The sequence below is a fragment of the Erythrolamprus reginae genome, chromosome 1 (genome assembly GCF_031021105.1).
Source record: "Erythrolamprus reginae isolate rEryReg1 chromosome 1, rEryReg1.hap1, whole genome shotgun sequence".
Taxonomy (NCBI): Eukaryota; Metazoa; Chordata; class Lepidosauria; order Squamata; family Dipsadidae; genus Erythrolamprus; species Erythrolamprus reginae.
Window position 1 is genome coordinate 17,503,346 of NC_091950.1, and position 21,654 is coordinate 17,524,999.

Consider the following 21,654-nt stretch of genomic DNA (forward strand, 5'->3'; position numbering starts at 1 on the left):
GTTTGAAAAGTGGGGTGCCGCCCGGTCTTTAAAATCCACACTGCATAATAGACATTAATACAATTGAAGGAGTCCAGAAATACTTCATAAGGAGGGGCGTACATAAGTGCACTAGTGTGCCTTTCGTCCCCTGTCCAATTGTCTTTCCCTTATCTCATATATCATATATATTTTCGTCCTTTCTTATATCTTCTCCTCTATTTTTACATTTATCTCTATATATATTACTTCATGTCTATTCTCTTCCTATGTATTTGTGTATTGGACAAATGAATAAAAATAAATAAAATAAAATAAAAGAGGAGTCCTCCACTCCTCCTCACGCAACAAATTATCTTACTCCTCCAGACTTCAATTACTACGTTTAGAAAATTTACAGCTATGCCGCCTCCGAACTGATTTAACTGTTGTTCATAAAATCATACATCACAATGTATTCCCTGTTAGCGACTACTTCACCTTTAACAACAACAACACAAGAGCTTGCAATAGATACAAACTAAATGTAAATCGCTTCAAACTAGACTGCAGGAAATACGATTTCAGCAATAGAGTGGTCAAGGCCTGGAATTCACTACCGGACTCTGTTGTTTCTTCCCCCAATCCCAAAATCTTCAACCTTACATTATCTACAATAGACCTCTCCCCTTTTCTAAGAGGTCTGTAAGGGGCGTCCATAAGTGCACCATTGTGCCTACTGTTCCTGTCCTAATGTTTTTTTAATCTTTTCTATCTCTACTTTATACTTATATTATGTTAAACATACTACAATATTATATTTGTATGACAAATAGATAGATGCTAGATAGGTAGGTAGGTAGATAGAAACATAGAAACATAGAAACATAGAAGATTGACAGCAGAAAAAGACCTCATGGTCCATCTAGATAGATAGATAGGTAGGTAGGTAGGTAGGTAGGTAGGTACATAGAAACATAAAAGATTGACAGCAGAAAAAGACCTCATGGTCCATCTAGGTAGGTAGATAGATAGATAGATAAGATGGATAGATAGATAGATAGATAGATAGATAAGATGGATAGATAGATAGATAGATAGATAGATAGATAGATAGATAGATAGATAGATAGATAGATAGATAGATAGATAAGGTGGATAGATAAATAAGATGGATAGATAGATAGATAAGATGGATAGATAGATAGATAGATAGATAGATAAGATGGATAGGTAAGTAGGTAGGTAGGTAGGTAGGTAGATAGATAGATAGATAGATAGATAGATAGATAGATAGATAGATAGATAGATAGATAGATAGATAGATAGATAGATAGATAAAATGAAACGAACCCCATCCCATCTGGAATTGAGGCTGGTTGGACCTCCAGTTCCTACGTTCCCATCTGCCCATCGGATCAGCAACCTTCTTTTCAACAGCCACATTCTTCTGGGTTTCCAGCAGCTGGCTCTTCGGATGTAGCTGCCTTTGAAAAACCGAGTACCAGCCTAGCTGTCATGAGGTGCTGATGTATTTATTAAAGAAGCTAGGAAATCCTCTCTCGCTTATCGGGCGGACGGTCTATCAGTCGGTCTGGGCCAAGCCTGTGTCTCTGGGAAGCAGAGTTTAAAGGAAATTTTAGTCATTTCATAAATTTATTTCTTCGATTTCTACAGCCGCCCGATTCAACCAAGTTTATAATGGTTTATAATTCTATAAATTCTATAAACAATTAAAATAATGTAAAAGACATTTAAACAAAAACAACATCCCTAAAAGAAATGAGTTAAAAACCTGAGGAGGACATATGTCATAAAACATATGAAGAACGGTTGCAGGAACTGGGCATGGCTAGTTTAATGAAAAGAAGGACCAGGGGCTTGGTAGCAACCCACTACTGAACGGCACTGAAAAAAGTGACTTACGACCATTTTTCACACTTATGTCCATTGCAGCCTCCCCCAGGGTCACGTGATTTACTTTTGGATGCTTGGCAACCGATTCATAGAAACATAGAAACATAGAAACATAGAAGTCTGACGGCAGAAAAAGACCTCATGGTCCATCTAGTCTGCCCTTATACTATTTTCTGTATTTTATCTTAGGATGGATATATGTTTATCCCAGGCATGTTTAAATTCAGTTACTGTGGATTTATCTACCACATCTGCTGGAAGTTTGTTCCAAGGATATACTACTCTTTCAGTAAAATAATATTTTCTCATGTTGCTTTTGATCTTTCCCCCAACTAACTTCAGATTGTGTCCCCTTGTTCTTGTGTTCACTTTCCTATTAAAAACACTTCCCTCCTGAACCTTATTTAACCCTTTAATATATTTAAATGTTTCGATCATGTCCCCCCTTTTCCTTCTGTCCTCCAGACTATACAGATTGAGTTCATTAAGTCTTTCCTGATACGTTTTATGCTTAAGACCTTCCACCATTCTTGTAGCCCGTCTTTGGACCCGTTCAATTTTGTCAATATCTTTTTGTAGGTGAGGTCTCCAGAACTGAACACAGTATTCCAAATGTGGTCTCACCAGCATTCTATATAGTGGGATCATAATCTCCCTCTTCCTGCTTGTTATACCTCTAGCTATGCAGCCAAGCATCCTACTTGCTTTCCCTACCGCCTGACTGCACTGTTCACCCATTTTGAGACTGTCAGAAATCACTACCCCTAAATCCTTTTCTTTTGAAGTATTTGCCAACACAGAACTGCCAATACAATACTCAGATTGAGGATTCCTTTTCCCCAAGTGCATTATTTTACATTTGGAAACATTAAACTGCAGTTTCCATTGCTTAGACCATTTATCTAGTAAAGCTAAATCATTTACCATATTACAGACGCCTCCAGGAATATCAACCCTATTGCACACTTTAGAGTCATCGGCAAATAGGCAAACCTTCCCTACCAAACCTTTCCCTATGTCACTCACAAATATATTAAAAAGAATAGGACCCAGAACAGACCCTTGTGGCACACCGCTTGTAACCTGACTCTGCTCAGAATACTCGCCATTAACAATAACTCTCTGATGTCTACGCTTCAGCCAGCTGCAAATCCATTGAACTATCCAGGGATTAAGTCCAATCTTCACTAATTTATCTATCAGCTCTTTATGTGGAACCGTATCAAAGGCTTTGCTGAAGTCCAGGTAGGCAATATCCACGGCACCACCTTTATCCAACACCTTTGTGACATAGTCAAAGAAATCAATGAGATTAGTCTGACATGATTTGCCTTCAGTAAAGCCATGCTGATTTGGGTCCAATAAGTTATTGTTTTTTAGGTGCTGATTTATCCTCTTTTTGAGTAGAGTCTCCATCATTTTAACTACAACTGATGTCAAGCTAACTGGCCTGTAGTTACCAGCTTCTTCTCTACTGCCCTTCTTGTGAATAGGCACAACACTGGCCATTCTCCAATCCTCAGGAACTTCTCCTGTTAACAACGATTGGTTAAACAAATCAGTCAGGGGGGTAGTAATGACAGATCTGAGTTCTTTAAGAACTCTGGGGTGGATGCCATCTGGACCCATTGCCTTATTTATCTTTAATTGTTCAAGTTCTTCTAAGACATCGGCTTCTAAGATCACTGGAGCTGAATCCGTACAGCTGGAAGCAATGCTATATCCCTCTATAGTATTATTTTGTAAGGTGTCTTTTGAGAAAACTGAACAGAAGTAGCTATTGAAATGGTCAGCGATCTCCTTATTCCCATTAATGCATGTATTATTCCCGGTACTAAGCTTCGTGATGCCGCAGTTTTTCTTCTTCTTATCATTAATATATCTGAAGAAGGTTTTATCCCCCTTCTTTACAGATTTGGCAATTTCTTCCTCTTTTGAGGCTTTAGCATCATATATTATCTGTTTCGCCTCCTTCTGTCTCATTTTATACACCTCCCTATCAGCTATACTTCCAGACTCTTTATACCTCCTATAGGCAGCCTTTTTTTCATTGACTATAGCCCTTACATCATTGCTAAACCATAGCGGTTTCTTCTTCCTTTTACCTTTAGTTATTTGTCTTACATACAGTCCAGTGGCTTTTAAGATGGCCTTTTTTAATACAGTCCACTGGATGCTCGCTCCTGCCATTTTATCCCCCCCCCCTTTAATTCATTATCTAAATATTCTCCCATTGCATTAAAATTTGTTTTTCTGAAATCCAATACTTTGGTTGCATTATAGGATTGCTCACAATGAGTTTTTACATCAAACCACAAACATAGATGGTCACTGCAACCTAAATTTTCTCCCACCTTGACATCTGAAACCCAATTCCCATTCGTAAAAACTAAATCTAGAATATTCTCCCCTCTAGTTGGTGTCTTAACCAGCTGTGCCAGAGCTGCTCCTGTAAAGGCCTCTACTATATTCTTACTTTTGCATGTAAGGGCACTGGGGATATTCCAGTCAACATCAGGCATGTTGAAATCACCCATAACCACAATATCTCCCTTTACTGCCATTAGGGTAATCTCATCCACCATCTTGTTGTCATGTTCCTCAGATTGCCCTGGAGGCCTATAGATCACCCCAATTCTAATGACAGAACCTTCTTTCACATTTATGACTGTTGTCATGTGCCAGGATCATGTGATTCACCTTTTGTGATCTGACTATCAAAGTCCAGGGGGGGGAGGGGAACCCAGATTCACTTAACTAGTTTAACAACTGCAGTGATTCACTTAACAAAAGTGGCAAGAAAAGTCTTAAAATGGGACAAACTCATTTAACAAATGTTTCACTTAGCGACATAAATTTTGGGCTTAGTTGTGGCCGTAACTCGAGGACTACTTGTAATTGCCTGGCTCAGTTATGGTCATAAGGACCGCTACCTCTTTTTTACAGTGCTGTTGGGGAAGAAATTGAAGAAAGATCTCCATGCAAACCATCTTAAGCTCTTAAAAGCAGAATATACTGGGGGGTTTTCAGAGTATAAGATGCATCTTAGTTTTTGGGGAGGAAAATAGGGAAAAGAATCTGCTTATCGGGTATTCATCTGGCTAGCATCCTTAGTCTGGTCAGCTTCAGCACATTATTTTATCCCCTGGTGAGGATTTTAAAAAAAACTTTATTCAGAGAGAGTAACAATGAAAGAGCTTGCAAGCTAGTAAGAGCTGGGAACATCATTAGCACCTGGAAAGAAACTTTCAGAGCCAGTAGAGCAATGTAAAAAACCCTTCAAAGACTTAGGGCTTGGAAAACATTCTTAGCAGAGAGATACAATGAAAGAGCTTGCAAGCTAGTAAGAGCTGGGAACATCATTAGCACCTGGAAAGAAACTTTCAGAGCCAGTAGAGCAATGGAAAAAACCCTTCAAAGACTTAGGGCTTGGAAAACATTCTTAGCAGAGAGATACAATGAAAGAGCTTGCAAGCTAGTAAGAGCTGGGAACATCATTAGCACCTGGAAAGAAACTTTCAGAGCCAGTAGAGCAATGTAAAAAACCCTTCAAAGACTTAGGGCTTGGAAAACATTCTTAGCAGAGAGATACAATGAAAGAGCTTGCAAGCTAGTAAGAGCTGGGAACATCATTAGCACCTGGAAAGAAACTTTCAGAGCCAGTAGAGCAATGTAAAAAACCCTTCAAAGACTTAGGGCTTGGAAAACATTCTTAGCAGAGAGATACAATGAAAGAGCTTGCAAGCTAGTAAGAGCTGGGAACATCATTAGCACCTGGAAAGAAACTTTCAGAGCAAGTACAGCAATGGAAAAAACCCTGCAAAGACTTAGGGCTTGGAAAACATTCTTTACAGAGAGTAACAATGAAAGAGATTGCAAGCTGTATCAGCTGGGAACATCTTTACCACCTGGTTAGGGCTAGAAAAAAACTTATTGGGACCAAGTTAGAGCAATGAAAAAAACCCTGCATAGACTTAGGGCTTGGAAAACATTCTTCAAAGAGAGTAACAATGAAAGAGCCTGCAAGGTAAGAGGTGAGAAGATAGTTAGCAACTAGTTAGGGCTGGGGGGGGGAGACCCAAAAACCTACATTCAGAGTATAAGACTAACCCAAATTAGCCTCTTTTAGGGAGCAAAGGGATGCGTCTTATACTCCGAAAAATATGATAACTCTCTCAAATAATTCCATAAATATGTAAAATAAATTGCAGGAGGAAGAAATAGGGGTTGTTTTTTTCAGTAATTGAAATCCAACACTTTGTAGGGGACAAAGCTGAAAAAAAGGAACTTTGACTAATAGCGGAACTGCAATTTTGCACTTGGTTGGCATTTTTGAACTACGTTTTGTGATTTCGGTTAGAAAGGGAATCGACTTTCAAACATGGAACTGTTTCCGTTTGTGCTGAATCCTTCCTTTTCCCCCTTTCTCTCTCTGATTTTTCAGCCTGCATGGAAGCCTACATTGGTGCGGAAGAGCAGTTTGGCTGTACGACCGGATGCAAAACACAACTGCCGGAAATGGAAAACAGAGGAGAAAACATGGTACGTCTGGTTTTTAAACCCAAAATTTAGAAGATGATCAGAGAGAGAGAGATGATTATTAAATTTATTTATTTATTTATTTATTATTTAGATTTGTATGCCGCCCCTCTCCGCAGACTCGGGGCGGCTCACAGCAAGATACAACAATTCATGACAAATCTAAATATAATTTAAAATGTTTAAAAGAAACCCCATTAACTAAACAAACATACACACAAACATACCATGCATAAATTGTACATGCCCGGGGGAGGTGATTCAGTTCCCCAATGCCTGACGACAAAGGTGGGTTTTAAGGAGTTTACGAAAGGCAGGGAGAGTAGGGGCAGTTCTAATCTCCGGGGGGAGTTGGTTCCAGAGAGTCGGGGCCGCCACAGAGAAGGCTCTTCCCCTGGGGCCCGCCAACTGACATTGTTTAGTTGATGGGACCCGGAGAAGGCCCACTCTGTGGGACCTAATCAGTCGCTGGGATTTGTGCGGCAGAAGGCGGTCTCGGAGATATTCTGGTCCAGTGCCATGAAGGGCTTTAAAGGTCATTTAAATGATATGTCATTTAAATGATATGTCATCATCTAATGACAATGCTGTAACTATTTGAAAAGCTCCTTTTTTTTTGACTGAGATTTTGATGGAGGGTTTTTTTATTTTTTACAATACAATATTATTTACAATACAAAACAATATATGTACAAATTTAATAATTAAAACTATGACTAAAACCCGTTATCTTAAAAACAATCGATATTACACAATCATAAGCACACATAACTTTTAATGGTCAGAAGGGGGGGCATGTACTAATTGCCCCATGTCTGGCGACATAGATAGGACTTAAGGATCTTGCGAAAGGCGAGGAATGTGGGGGCAGTGCGAATCTCTGGGTGGAGCTGATTCCAGAGGGCCGGGGCCGCCACAGAGAAGGCTCTTCCCCTAGGCCCCGCCAGGCGACATTGTTTGATCGACGGGACCTGGAGAAGGCCAACTCAGTGGGATCTGATTGGACGCTGGGATTTGTGCGGCAGAAGGCGGTCCAGTAAGTAATCTGGTCCGATGCCATGTAGGGCTTTATATGTCATTACCAACACTTAGAATTGTGTCCGGAAACCAATCGGCAACCAATGCAGGCCGCACTGGTTGCCGTTTTGTTGCTGATGGAGGAAGTGTACTCTGCACATGAGCAGGGATGGTCTTTGTCTCAGCTTCCTCTTTGGGTGGCCATCTCGCCATAACACATTTTACTGAAATGGAAGAGGACAGACCAGAATAGAATAAAATAGCAGCGTTGGAAGGGACATTGGGGGTCTTCTAGTTCAACCCCCTGCTCAGGCAGGAAATCCTGCACCATTTCAGACAGATAGTTGTCCATTCTCTTCTTTAAAGCTTCTATGTTGGAGAATTCACAACTTCTGGAGGCAGGTTGTTCCACTGGTTAATTGTTCTACCTGCTACCTGCAACCGTTCTTCATATGTTTTAGCCACCAGTCCCCTAATCATCTTTGTTGCTCTTCTCTGCACTTTTTCTAGAGTCTCAATATCCTTTTTGCAACTGGGGAGGTCCGTTATAGCTTTGAATGATCATTAAGCGAGGTCCACCTGTAGACATTTACACAAAGAAAGAAAGGGATCCATATCAGTAAAAAACCACAAAAAAATAGTATCAGGGACATCAAGAAAATAAGAACATACATAAGAAGAGCCATGCTGAATCAGGCCAAAGCCCATCGAGTCCAGCATTCTGTGTCACACTATGGCCCACCAATTGTCCATGGGGATCTTGAGCAGAAAGAGAAGGCAAGACCCTCTCTTTCCCCTGACCCCCAACAAATGGGACCTACAGGAAACCTGCCTGCCTCAACCAACATAGAGGCAGCACTTGGACATCCGTTTCAATAACCATCTATATGCTTGGCATCCATGAATCTGTCTAATCCTGCCTTGAAGCTATCAAGGCTGACAGCTGTCACAACCTTTTCTGGAAGTGAATTCCATAAACCAATGACCCTCTGGGTGAAGAAATATTTCCCTTTATTTTTTCCTCACTTTCTTACCTATGAGCTTTAGGGAGGGACCCCTCGTCCTAGTATTGTGTGATAGAGAAAAGAATTTTTCTCTACCCACCTTTTCTATCCCATGCATGATTTTATACACTTCGATCAAGTCACCCCTTAAACGCCGTCTTTCGAGGCTGAAGAGACCAAGGCGTTGTAACCTGGTATCATAAGGGAGGGGCTCCATTTCCATTTCAGCACCACATGTGGTTTAGATCAGGGGTCTCCAAACTTGGCAACTTTAAGACTTGTGGACTTCAACTCCCAGAATTCCTCAGCCAAGGAGGAACATTAGATATGCTCCATGTCTTGAGTTATTTATAAAAATATGGGGGGGGGGGGGGAGATCTAAAATGAAATGAAATAAAATAAAAATAAAAGTAAATTAGGTGCCTTCCACATGCAGGAGAGAGTCCCAAAATAATAGAGTGTTGCATGTGTGTGCTACAATGCCATTATTATTTATTTATTTTATTTTATTTATTTATTTTGTCCAATACATAGTACACATTGAAGAGAAGAGATATGTAATAATATAAATAAAGAAAAGAATAGAAGAAAAGATATAAAAGTATAGGTGAACAAATTTGAAAGGAAGAAAAGATATATGAGATAAAGGAGAGACAACTGGACAGGGGATGGAAGGCACACTGGTGCACTTACGCACGCCCCTTACTGACCTCTAAGGAACCTGGAGAGGTCAATCGTGGATAGTCTAAGGGGAAAATGTTGGGGGATAGGGGTTGACACTACTGAGTCAGGTAATGAGTTCCACGCTTCGACAACTCGGTTGCTGAAGTCATATTTTTTACAGTCAAGTTTGGAGCGGTTAATATTAAGTTTGAATCTGTTGCGTGCTCTTGTGTTGTTGCGGTTGAAGCTGAAGTAGTCATTGACAGGTAGAACGTTGCAGCATATGATCTTGTAGGCAATACTTAGATCGTGTTTTAGGCGGCGTAGTCCTGACCTCACCTGGGTGCTCTGAAGAAGGCCTTCCCTATGGGACCTCACTCAAAACAATGTTTTTCCTAAACTAGGCCACCTGGTGACTGCATCCGTATCTTTTTTTGGCAACTATATTTCTGCTCCTTCATTTCCTGGCCTTATACTTCTGGGTGTTGAACTTTCCAGTTTGGCTTATTAATTTATGGTTGGGTTGTCTTTGTTGCTTTTTTAAAACTGTCTTTATTGTAACCTGCCAAAGCGGTTACGGAGTGGATGAAAAGCCTCATTATAACTCTAACCCAGACCTAGTGAATTTTTTAAAAGGCTGTTTTGTTATCTGGATGTAAAAAGCCCTGCAGACCTTTCTGTTTACACTGTAATTATTCGGCCTGGTGGATACACATTGCTAAGCCGGCAGCTGTCAGGACTGGTTTCAGATTTTGTTATCGCTGTTTGCTGGGTTGGGTAGGAAAAAGGGTTTTTATTAAACTGATCCAGAATTGGAGAGTTTGCCTGCCTGTGGAATCTGGTTTTTACCTCTGGTGCAGTAATGGGATGCTGCCAGCGATAGGCTACGGGCCAGAACGCTAAATTGCACTTGCCGCGGCGGGTCGTGGGTTTATTTATTTATTTATTTGATCTCCTTAGACTCAGGGCGGCTTACAACATGTTAGCAATAGCACTTTTTAACAGAGCCAGCCTATTGCCCCCACAATCTGGGTCCTCATTTTACCCACCTCGGAAGGATGGAAGGCTGAGTCAACCTTGAGCCGGTGATGAGATTTGAACCGCTGACCTTCAGATCTACAGTCAGCTCCAGTGGCCTGCAGTACAGCACTCTACCTGCTGCGCCACCCCGACTCAGTTCTTGCGGGAACAGCGCGATTTTGCTGCTGCACCTGTGGAAAGTAGCAAAATTGCGCCCGTGTTTCAGCGAGGTTTTACCTGTGGCTTCGTGCGCAATTTTGCTACTTTCACCGGTGCAGCAGCAAAATCGCGCTGGTCCCGCAAGAACTTATTAGCCGCCACGGCAAGTGCAATTTAGCGTTCCGGCTCGTAGTCTATCGCTGGATGCTGCCCCCACAGGGGGAACACAGTGGGGGTAGTAAGTTTATGCACTATTTATTGAATACTTAATTGTGTTTTTATTGCCTTTCCTTCTCCAGTACCTTAGTATGATCCTTAATTACTTTTTAAAATAGGAAATAATTAAATAGTGTGTTTTTACCCATAAGCGCTTTAATCATTTTAATCATGATCAGGAACTTAACTTTTATAGCAAATAAAGAAAATTGAGCTACTTGCCTAATCTGTTATTATACCCAACCTTATGGGTTCAGTACAAAACCTTAAAATGTGACTGTGCTCCTCCACAAATAATGCTGTCTATCATTTGTCCTTTTTGTGGCTATTCAAATAAAGGGACTTAATCAAAAGAGGCCAAGCACCTATTTGAAAACCTATCTTGGTCGGTAAACCACCCCTTCCTAGTCACGTGACCTTTTAGCCATCCCCGGTCACATGATTGTCAAGCCATTTCCACCTGATCACATGATCATCAGGCCACAACCACAAAATAAGCCACACCCATAGTGTGGCAGTAAAAATTTTGGCAGCCCGTCACTGCTCAGGTGTTGAAGAATGTCTGGAAAGGCCACCTTGGAATCCCACAAGCAGAAGCGAAAGGCCTTGCGGACACAAGAAAAGAACAAATAACTAGCTGGTGTTAGAAGAATTTGGCCTGCCTGGGACTCATTTTCCACCTGTTGCTTTGGTGGAAATGGGCTGCTAGGGAAGGACAAAGGGGAGGAGAGTCTTAAAACAGAAATACTCCAAAACATTACTTCTGTCAGGCTTGTTTGGGTCTTGGTTGTGTTTTGGATAATAAGCTGTGCAATATTTGTATTTGTATTTATTAGATTTGTATGCCGCCCCTCTCCAAAGACTTGGGGCGGCTAACAACAATATAAAAAGACAATGTAAACAAATCTAATATTAAAAATAATCTTAAAAACCCCAATTTAAAGAACCAATCATACATACAAGCATACCATGTATAAATTCTATAAGCCTAGGGGGAGGGAAAATATCAATTCCCCCATGCCTGACGACAGAGGTGGGTTTTAAGGAGCTTGCGAAAGGCAAGGAGGGTGGGGGCAACTCTGATATCTGGGGGCAGCTGGTTCCAGAGGGTTGGGGCCGCCACAGAGAAGGCTCTTCTCCTGGGTCCCGCCAAACGACATTGCTTAGTCCAGAAGTCCCCAACCTTTTTTGCACCAGGGACCGGCTTTAAGCTAGACCAGTTTTCCATGGCCCGGTGGGGGGGGGGGGAGAAGTAGGACCTTCCTAACTCCCCCCCCCGCCAAAATCACAAAGCCAGGAAGCTCCCAGCCGCCAAAGGAGCTTCATGATTCTCCTCGCCCTTCTGTCCTGCTCATTGCCCGTGTCTGGCAGAAGCTGCTGCCCGAGTGCTCTTGGCCGGCGGGATTCAAAGTGCTGGGGTGGGGGGTGTCCCGACAGCCCCCCCACCCCAGTGCTTCACCTCCCGCTGGGACACCCCCCACCCCAGCACTTTGAATCCCGACGGCCAAGAGCAGTCGGGCAGCAGCTTCTGCCAGGATTCAAAGTGCTCCGCCCCCCTCCCAGCCTCCGGGCCGCCGCTCGGCTGTCATTTTGTAGACTCTACAAAATGTAGAGAAGCGAGAAGCGGAGGAAGAGCTGGATGCTGGAGGTGGCGGAGGAAGGTGAATGCGGCCAGGAGGCTGGGAGGGGGGGCGAAATATGGGAGGAGAGAGGCAGCCTCCACGCGAGCTCTGACCAGGCGCAGGGCCGCGGAGCTAGCTGTCAGCGCCGCCGCGGACCGGCTGAAAAATCCCAACGGCCCGGTCCTGGTCCGCGGACCGGCGGTTGGGGACCTCTGGCTTAGTCGACGGGACCCAGAGGAAGCCAACTCTGTGGGACCTAACCGGTCACTGGGATTCGTGCGGCAGAAGGCGGTCCCGGAGATATTCTGGTCCGATGCCATGAAGGGCTTTATAGGTCATAATCAACACTTTGAATTGTGACCGGAAATGTGATCCATTCCATTGAAAAGACAGAATAGAATAGAATAGGAATAGGACTAGAATAGGCTAGAATAGAATAGAACAGAATAGAATAGGAATAGACTAGAATAGAATAGGACTAGGACTAGAATAGAATAGGAATAGAATAGAATAGAATAGGAATAGACTAGAATAAAATAGACTGGACTGGAATTGAATAGAATAGTATAGAATAGTATAGAATAGAATAGAATAGAATAGGAATAGGAATAGACTAGAATAAAATAGACTGGACTGGAATAGAATAGGATAGAATAGAATAGAAGAGGAATAGACTAGAATAGAATAGGACTAGAATAGAATAGGACTAGGACTAGAATAGGAATAGAATAGTATAGAATAGAATAGGAATAGGAATTAGGGCTGGGGGGGAAAAGGCTTCAAACAAGCTATATTCAGGGTATAAGACGCACCCAAATTTTCAGCCTCTTTTAGGGAGGGAAAAGGTGCATCTTATACTCTGAGAAATACGGTAAGTGGCACTTTTCGATTCCATGGGCCTGAGGGAGAAGGAAGGAATCTGTTCAAGCATATGCTAATTTCATTTTGCAATTCAATAGGTCCAAGATGAGAAACCGGCCCCCTTTTCTGTCTTTGACCTGGTCTCCAGTTTCTGCAACGATATTGTCAGCTCTGCCCAGAGTTTCATTTCTTCCACATGGACCTTCTATCTGCAGGCAGATGATGGGAAAGTAGTTGTGTTCCAGGTAAGTAATGACAAAAGGGAGTTGGGGGAGATTTAGGACCTAGATCAGAAAGGAAATACTGAAAAGGGGGCTCTTTTAATTGACTGGAATTTTGTTCTGCGTTTGCAATGCTCAGTATGTTTTTTTTTACAGATTTAACCCGTGTTATTTAGCACAGAATGTTGAACCATAAGCTAATTAACCGAATGATCTTGATTTCTGCAACATGCTAAGCTAGGAAAACAAAGATAACCTATACTCAGGCTTAATACTGACCAAATGAGTTAGTTTCGCAAGAGCAGGTGTCGACACATTATTATATAATCAATAATTATTGGGCCAAGCCTGTTCAGATCTCTGGCAAGAGACATTTCCCTATAATTAAAATTTTATTTCAAGCACTTACACCTCATCTAATAGAACCAATTTATGTAAAAATGCAAGCTACATGAATATGTGGATCCTTCCTTCCTTCCTTCTTTCCTTCCTTCCTTCCTTCCTTTCATCCCTCCCTCTATCCCTCATCAAGTTTCTTCCACAATAACATCCCCCTATTTGTTTTGAATCCTGAAATAAGTGCTTGGCCTTATTGCCATGCTTTCAAAAGCCCGATTGGATTTATTAACAGGGGATTTATTATTTTGGGGAAAACAGGGTAGTATTGTTTATTAATTAATTAATTAATTAATTAATTAATTAATTAATTAATTAGGTTTGTATGCTGCCCCTCTCCGTAGACTCGGGGCAGCTCACAACAATAACAAGAACAATGTAAGAACAAATCTAATAATTTAAAAAAAACTAAAAACCTCATTATTAAAAGCAAACACACACACAAACATTCCATGTATAAACTGTATAGGCCCGGGGGAGATGTCTCAGTTCCTCCATGCCTGACGGCAAAGATGGATCTTAAGAACTTTACGAAAGGCAAGGAGGGTGGGGGCAGTTCTGATCTCCGGGGGGAGCTTGTTCCAGAGGGTCGGGGCCGCCATAGAGAAGGCTCTTCTCCTGGGTCCCGCCAAACGACATTGTTTAGTCGATGGGACCCGGAGAAGGCCAACTCTGTGAGACCTAACTGGTCGCTGGGATTCGTGCGGCAGAAGGCGGTCCCGGAGGTATTCTGGTCCGATGCCATGAAGGGCTTTATAGGTCATAACCAACACTTTGAATTGTGCCCGGAAATTGATCGGCAACCAATGCAGACTGCGGAGTGTTGGTGTGACATGGGCATATTTAGGGAAGCCCATAATTGCTCTCAGAGCTGCATTCTGCACGATCTGGAGTTTCCGAACACTTTTCAAAGGTAGCCCAATGTAGAGAGCATTACAGTAGTCGAACCTCGAGGTGATGAGGGCATGATCGGCATAATACCTTAACCACTCCATCATCCTGGCTTTCTATAGAATTGCGAAGACTTTTGGAATAAATTTACTTCTGTCTCTTTGGACATTTTCCTTTCAACTTTCCAGCCTAGCCCAGAGCCCTGGGATTTCTTAGTGGTCTCTTATCCAGTACAAACCAGGTTCAACCCAATGAATTCCTTAAGATCATCCAACATTGGTTAGGTGCTGCCACCTGCTGTGACCAAAGCAGATGAATAAAATCAAAACAATTCATTAATTTTAAAAAGCCTTCTTTGAACTGAACATTTCCATAAAAAATGAGACATAAAAATGGAAATGGCAGATAATGGGTGGATAATATTTATTGCACTGAGTTATCCCAAGTGTAATTGTCCCGTGGCAAGTTTATTTAATTTGGCTTAATTTGAGTTAGCCACAACGAGATAGTTGCAGCGAGTTGTAATGATTCAACTGATCTCCACCCCTTGTGACTCATAGACCTTCCTTTTAATGGCCAAAAGAGTGAGAACAAGAAAACCTACAGTTTCAGGTGAAGTTGAGGCACAACGAGGATGTTTCAACTTGCAGATGGTGAAAGTACTGGTAGTCCTCAAGTTAGGACCATAACAGACCCTGCCAACATAGTCATAACTTGTGATGTGCATAGAATAGGTTGGTCATGTGACCGACCCAATACAGTGATACCTTGTCTTACAAACTTAATTAGTTCCAGGACGAGGTTTGTAAGGTGAAAATTTCATAAGACGAAACAATGTTTCCCATAGGAATCAATGGAAAAGCGATTAATGTGTGCAAGCCCAAAATTCGCCCCTTTTGCTTCTGTTGCCAGCCGAAGCGCCCGTTTTCACGCTGGTGGGATTCCCCTGAGGCTCCCCTCCATGGGAAACTCCACCTCCGGACTTCCGTTGCCAGCGAAGTGCCTGTTTTTGCGATGCTGGGGTTCCCCTACTGGGATTCCCCTGAAGTATTGCAAAAACGTGGAAGTCCGGAGGTGGGGTTTCCCATGGAGGGGAGCCTCAGGAGAATCCCACCAGTGCGAAAACGTGCGCTTTGGCTGGCAACGGAAGTCCAGAGGCGGGGCATCCCAGCAGCGGCGGGGGGTTTGTAAGGTGAAAATAGTTCAGAAGAAGAGGCAAAAAAATCTTAAACCCCGGGTTCATATCTCGAAAAGTTCGTATGACGAGGGGTTCGTAAGACGAGGTATCACTGTATTACAATCTTTTTGTGATGAGCATTAAGAGAACAAATAGTTCGCTATAGAGGTGGTTTTGCTGAAAACTGAAAGTAAATAGAATAGAATAGAATAGAATTTTTATTGGCCAAGTGTGATTGGACACACAAGGAATTTATCTTGGTGCATATGCTCTCAGCGTACATAAAATAAAATATACATTTGTCAGTTTAGAATAGAATAACAGAGGTGCAAGGGACCTTGGAGGTCTTCTAGTCCAACCCTCTGCTTAGGAAGGAAACCCTACACTACTTCAGACAGATGGTTATCCAACATCTGCTTAAAAACTTCCAGTGTTGGGGCATTCACAACTTCTGGAGGCAAGCAGTTCCACTGATCAATTGTTCTAACCGTCAGGAAATGTATTTATCTATTCAATTTTGTTATGCCGCCCTTCTCCTTAGACTTACAACATGTTAGCAATAGCACTTTTTAACAGAGGCAGCATCTTGCCCCCACAATCCGGAGCCTCATATTAATGCTCGCACCTACCGGCATGCACGGACATGAGCGCGTGTGCAGTATAGATTCGAATTCCAGCTGGCTGGTGGGAGGCAGAGCATCCCAACACGGGCAGCATGGTAAGATGTCAGATCTTTTTCTTTTGTGAGCTTCTGTTTGGTTGTTTGCAGGGAAACAGAAGCTCACAAAAGAAATGCCACGGAGATCTGACCGGAGGGCTCTGCCCAGATCGGTCCCAGAGGCCGGCACGGGTGGCGTGAGAATTTTTTAAATTTTATTTATTTATTTATTTTGTCCAGTACACAATAATACACAATGAAGGTTATAGAGGATATAGTGGAGAGGAAATACGAGATATAGGAGAGACTATAGGACAGGGGACGGAAGGCACTCTAGTGCGCTTATGTATGCCCCTTACTGACCTCTTAGGAATCTGGAGAAGTCAACCATGGATAGTCTAAGGGTAAAATGTTGGGGGTTAGGGGATGATACTACGGAGTCCGGTAATGAGCTCCACGCTTTGACAACCCAATTACTAAAGTCATATTTTTTACAGTCAAGTTTGGAGCGGTTAATGTTAAGCTTGAATCTGTTGTGTGCTCTTGTGTTGTTGTGGTTGAAGCTGAAGTAGTCGTTGACTGGCAGGACATTGCAACATATGATCTTGTGGGCAATACTTAGATCATGTTTAAGGCGTCGTAGTTCTAAGCTTTCAAGACCCAGGATTGAAAGTCTAGTCTCGTAGGGTATTCTGTTTCGAGTGGAGGAGTGAAGGGCTCTTCTGGTGAAGTGTCTTTGGACATTTTCAAGGGTGTTAATGTCTGAGATGCGATATGGGTTCCAAACAGATGAGCTGTATTCGAGGATGGGTCTGGCGAAAGTTTTGTAAGCTCTGGTAAGTAGTGTGAGATTGCCAGAGCAGAAGTTACGTAGGATTAGATTAACAACTCTTGAGGCCTTCTTAGCGATGTTGTTGCAGTGGGCTTTGGCACTTAGGTCTTTAGTTATTAGTATCCTGAGGTCCTTGACCGAGTGGGGATTATCTGTGATAATTTGTTTATTCAGTTTGTATTTGAAGTTCTGATTCTTTTTGCCGATGTGTAGGACAGAGCATTTGCTGGTTGAGATTTGGAGTTGCCATGTGTTGGACCAGTCAGAAACTGAGTCTAGGTCTTTTTGTAGGGTACTTGTGTTATCAGTGATGTTGAAGAGTTTTACATTGTGTGCAAAAAGAACACAGTTGCTTGTGATGAGGTCGCAAAGGACATTGATGTAGAGAATGAAGAGTGTAGGTCCCAGTAAGCTACCTTGGGGGACACCGCTTTTAACCACGCATGTGCAGAAGCCAAGAAAGCCCCAAAATCGCCAGAATCTCATGCGCGGATGCTTGCATGTGCGAGATTTTGGTGATTTTTAGCAATTTCTTTGTGTCCCTACATGTGCCAAAGCCAAGAAAGCCAAAAATCGCTAAAATCTTATTCGAGGACGCTCACATGCATGAGATTTTTGGTGATTTTTGCAGAGAAGCAAAGAAAGATCGAAAATTGCTGAAATCTCACGGAAGCATCCTCACATGGGATTTTGGCAATTTTCAGCAATTCATTGCTTCCATGCAGGCGCGGAGATGCGGAGATGCGCACACATCGGTGTTTCCGCTACTGGATTGGCGATCACAGGCATACCGGGGACAGCCCATTACTGCTCTGCGTGCCACCTCTGGCACGTGTGGCTCAGGTTCACCACCACGGGGCTAGCCCGTCCTTTGAGCCAAATGGAGCTGTCCACTTCAGGTTTAAGCTTCCAGAAAACACGGTCCTTAAAGCTGCAGGGACATGTGGTCTGGAACGTGGTTTATGTGATATGTTTGCCTGCGACCCTCTCATCAGAAGGTCAGTTCTCCATAAACCAGATGCAGCAGTTATTTAGTTATTTAGTTATTTTTTAGTTATTTAGTTATTTAGTTATTTGATTTGTGTGCCACCCCTCTCCGAAGACTCGGGGCTGCTCACAACAGCAAAACAATACAAATCCAATACATTAAAACAATTTAAAACCCTTAATATAAAAAACAACCATACATCTCATATAAACCATACATAAAGTAGAAACGGCCCAGGGGAATCAATTTCCCCATGCCTGACCACAGAGGTGGGTTTTAAGGAGTTTGCAAAAGGCAAGGAGGGTGGGGGCAATCCTAATCTCCGTGGGGAGTTGATTCCAGAAGATCGGGGCCACCACAGAGAAGGCTCTTCCCCTGGGACCTGCCAGACGACATTGTTTCGTCGACAGAACCCAGAGAAGGCCAACTCTGTGGGACCTGAACGGTTGCTGGGATTCGTGCGGCAGAAGGCAGTCCTGGAGATATTCTGGTCCGATGCCATGAAGGGCTTTATAGGTCATAACCAACACTTTGAATTGTGACCGGAAACTGATCGGCAACCAATGCAGACTGCGGAGTGTTGGTGTGACATGTTATGGAAGATCTTCCTCTCTACCTTTCTTTGACAGTCACAACCAGAAGTCGAGTATCCAATTCCTGAGGCTCAGGCACCCAAATCGGAGGTTTCGGAGAAGACCTGGACAGTCTCGGCCGCCAACACCTTGAAGCCACACACAGGTAACGTGAGTTTTCGGGATGAATATGAGCTGTGCGAAGGCAGATTTAAACTGTGGCATCTGCTGCCAATCACAGACGATTATGGATACCATTTTAAAACTCTTTTTTTTAAACGCCAACTGCAAAATCAGTGGGTTCACAGTGATTTCTACTGCAGTCAGGCGGTAGAGAAAGCAAGTAGGATGCTTGGCTGCATAGCTAGAGGTATAACAAGCAGGAAGAGGGAGATTGTGATCCCGCTGTATAGAGCGCTGGTGAGACCCCATTTGGAATACTGTGTTCAGTTCTGGAGACCTCACCTACAAAAAGATATTGACAAAATTGAACGGGTCCAAAGACGGGCTACAAGAATGGTGGAAGGTCTTAAGCATAAAACGTATCAGGAAAGACTTAATGAACTCAATCTGTATAGTCTGGAGGACAGAAGGAAAAGGGGGGACATGATCGAAACATTTAAATATATTAAAGGGTTAAATAAGGTTCAAGAGGGAAGTGTTTTTAATAGGAAAGTGGACACAAGAACAAGGGGACACAATCTGAAGTTAGTTGGGGGAAAGATCAAAACTAACGTGAGAAAATATTATTTCACTGAAAGAGTAGTAGATCCTTGGAACAAACTTCCAGCAGACGTGGTTGGTAAATCCACAGTAACTGAATTTAAACATGCCTGGGATAAACATATATCCATTGTAAGATAAAATACAGGAAATAGTATAAGGGCAGACTAGATGGACCATGAGGTCTTTTTCTGCCGTCAGTCTTCTATGTTTCTATGAGTATGCTGTTCCGAGTTTCTAAATTAATAAATCCAGAATTGACTGGAAATGATGAATGCTTTTCTGCAAAGTGAAAAAGACAAGATATATATTTATTAGACTTGTATGCCGCCCCTCTGCAAAGATTTATTTATTTATTTATTTATTTATTTATTTATTTATTTGATTTTTATGCCGCCCTTCTCCTTAGACTCAGGGCGGCTTACAACATGTTAGCAATAGCACTTGGATGCTTTCGCAGTTTCTCCTGGGAAGTGTGTTTTTATATTGCATGGTAAAACTGTTTTTAAGTAGCGTGAGCCTGACCCAGAGATAAGGAGATGTTTGAAGTCGACAGCCTGTTCATTTAGAAAGAATGTATGACTCTGTATTTTCGCCTGTGAGATTGGAATGCATTTTGCATGCCGGAGATGCATACTGACGAATTCCAATCTGGAAGAAAATAAATAAAGAAGTGTTATTTTGAAAATACAAACCTGTAAAGTATTCTTGGAGCAGCCAGCCAGACCAGAACAAGTTCGAGTCTCACAGGCTCAAGATTGACTGAGCCTTGCTGCCTTCCAAGGCCAGGCTGTCTCCGGGACCGCCTTCTGCCACACGAATCCCAGCAACCAATTAGGTCCCACAGAGTGGGCCTTCTCCGGGTCCCGTCAACTAAACAATGCCGTTTGGCGGGACCCAGGGGAAGAGCCTTCTCTGTGGCGGCCCCGACCCTCTGGAACCAGCTCCCCCCGGAGATTAGAATAGCCCCCACACTTCTTGCCTTTCGTAAGCTTCTTAAAACCCACCTCTGTCGTCAGGTATGGGAGAATTAAGATATTCTTTCCCCCTAGGCTTCCACAATTTATGTATGGTACGTTTGTATGTATGATTGGTTTTAAAATAAGGGTTTTTAGCTACTTTAGTATTGGATTGTCTCATGTTGTTTTTACCACTGTTGTTAGCCGCCCCGAGTCTACGGAGAGGGGCGGCATACAAATCCAATAAAATAAAATGAAATGAAATGAAGTAAAACGAGGATCCTAATTGTTGGAGGGGAAGCAATTTTGCTAACCCTTTAAACTCTTAGAGAGGGCTGTAAAGGACTGTAAAGGGGTATATAAGTCTTAAGTGTCATTGCTGGTGCTTGGCCTGAGCTCTTACTAATCTGCTTCTCTCGTTTCCTTTTTATTTTCCTCATTTCTTCTTTATTTTTCTTTTCAGGCCTTCAGGAGAAATTGGAGAAGCCTCCCATCGAAGAGCCCAAGAGTCCGGCCCCAGCCCCAGCTCAGCCCCTGGGGGAGTCTCAGATGCCTCCGGAACATGATTTCCTAGGCTGCATGTCCAAGTAATGTCACTCTGGGTTTTCTATCTTGTGGTTTAGAATTCCAGAAGGGAAGGAAACTGAGAAAGTTGGGTGGATCGAATTTTTAGTTGGATTGGCTCAGATGCAAGACAAATATGCCAAGTGTATCGGTGGTTAAGTGCCGCCTCTATGTTGGTTGAGGCAGGCAGGGTTCCCTTGGGTCCCATTTGTTGGGGGTCAAGGGAAAGGGAGGGTCTTGCCTTCTCTTTCTGCTCAAGATCCCCATGGACAATTGGTGGGCCCCTGTGGGACACAGAATGCTGGACTCGATGGGCTTTGGCCCAATTCAACATGGTTCTTCTTAGATTCCTATGTTCTAAATTGTGGGTGAAGGCGATCCTGGCGGCAGGGTAATGCAAGTATGTGCCTTTGGCTTGAGAAAAATGCTGCTTTCCCTTCCTTTTCTCCCCATTAGGTGTCCCCCCCACCACCACATTAAGGTAGTCTTTGACTGACACACATCCGTTTAGTGATCATTTTTTTCATTATGTGACTATACATACCTCCCAGAGACCAATAAGATATCACAGGCTTGGCCTCCTTCTGGGTCCCGTCAACTAAGAAATGCAAGTTGGTGGTGCCGCAGGGGAGGGCCTTCTCTGTGGCTGCCCCGACTTTATGGAATCAACTCCCCTCCAATGTCTGTACTGTTCCTA

At 42.8% G+C, this 21,654-nt stretch overlaps 1 protein-coding gene across 1 annotated transcript in view; it reads left to right on the top strand.

Moving 5' to 3' along the window:
• Window positions 1-21,654, top strand: part of TMEM59L (transmembrane protein 59 like) — a 35,614-nt gene that overhangs the window by 10,049 nt on the left and 3,911 nt on the right. The window contains exons 4-7 of the mRNA XM_070736207.1: window positions 6,320-6,417; window positions 13,075-13,221; window positions 18,769-18,877; window positions 20,857-20,980. Coding sequence (XP_070592308.1) covers window positions 6,320-6,417; window positions 13,075-13,221; window positions 18,769-18,877; window positions 20,857-20,980 — 478 coding nt within the window. The remainder of the gene's footprint in view (window positions 1-6,319; window positions 6,418-13,074; window positions 13,222-18,768; window positions 18,878-20,856; window positions 20,981-21,654) is intronic.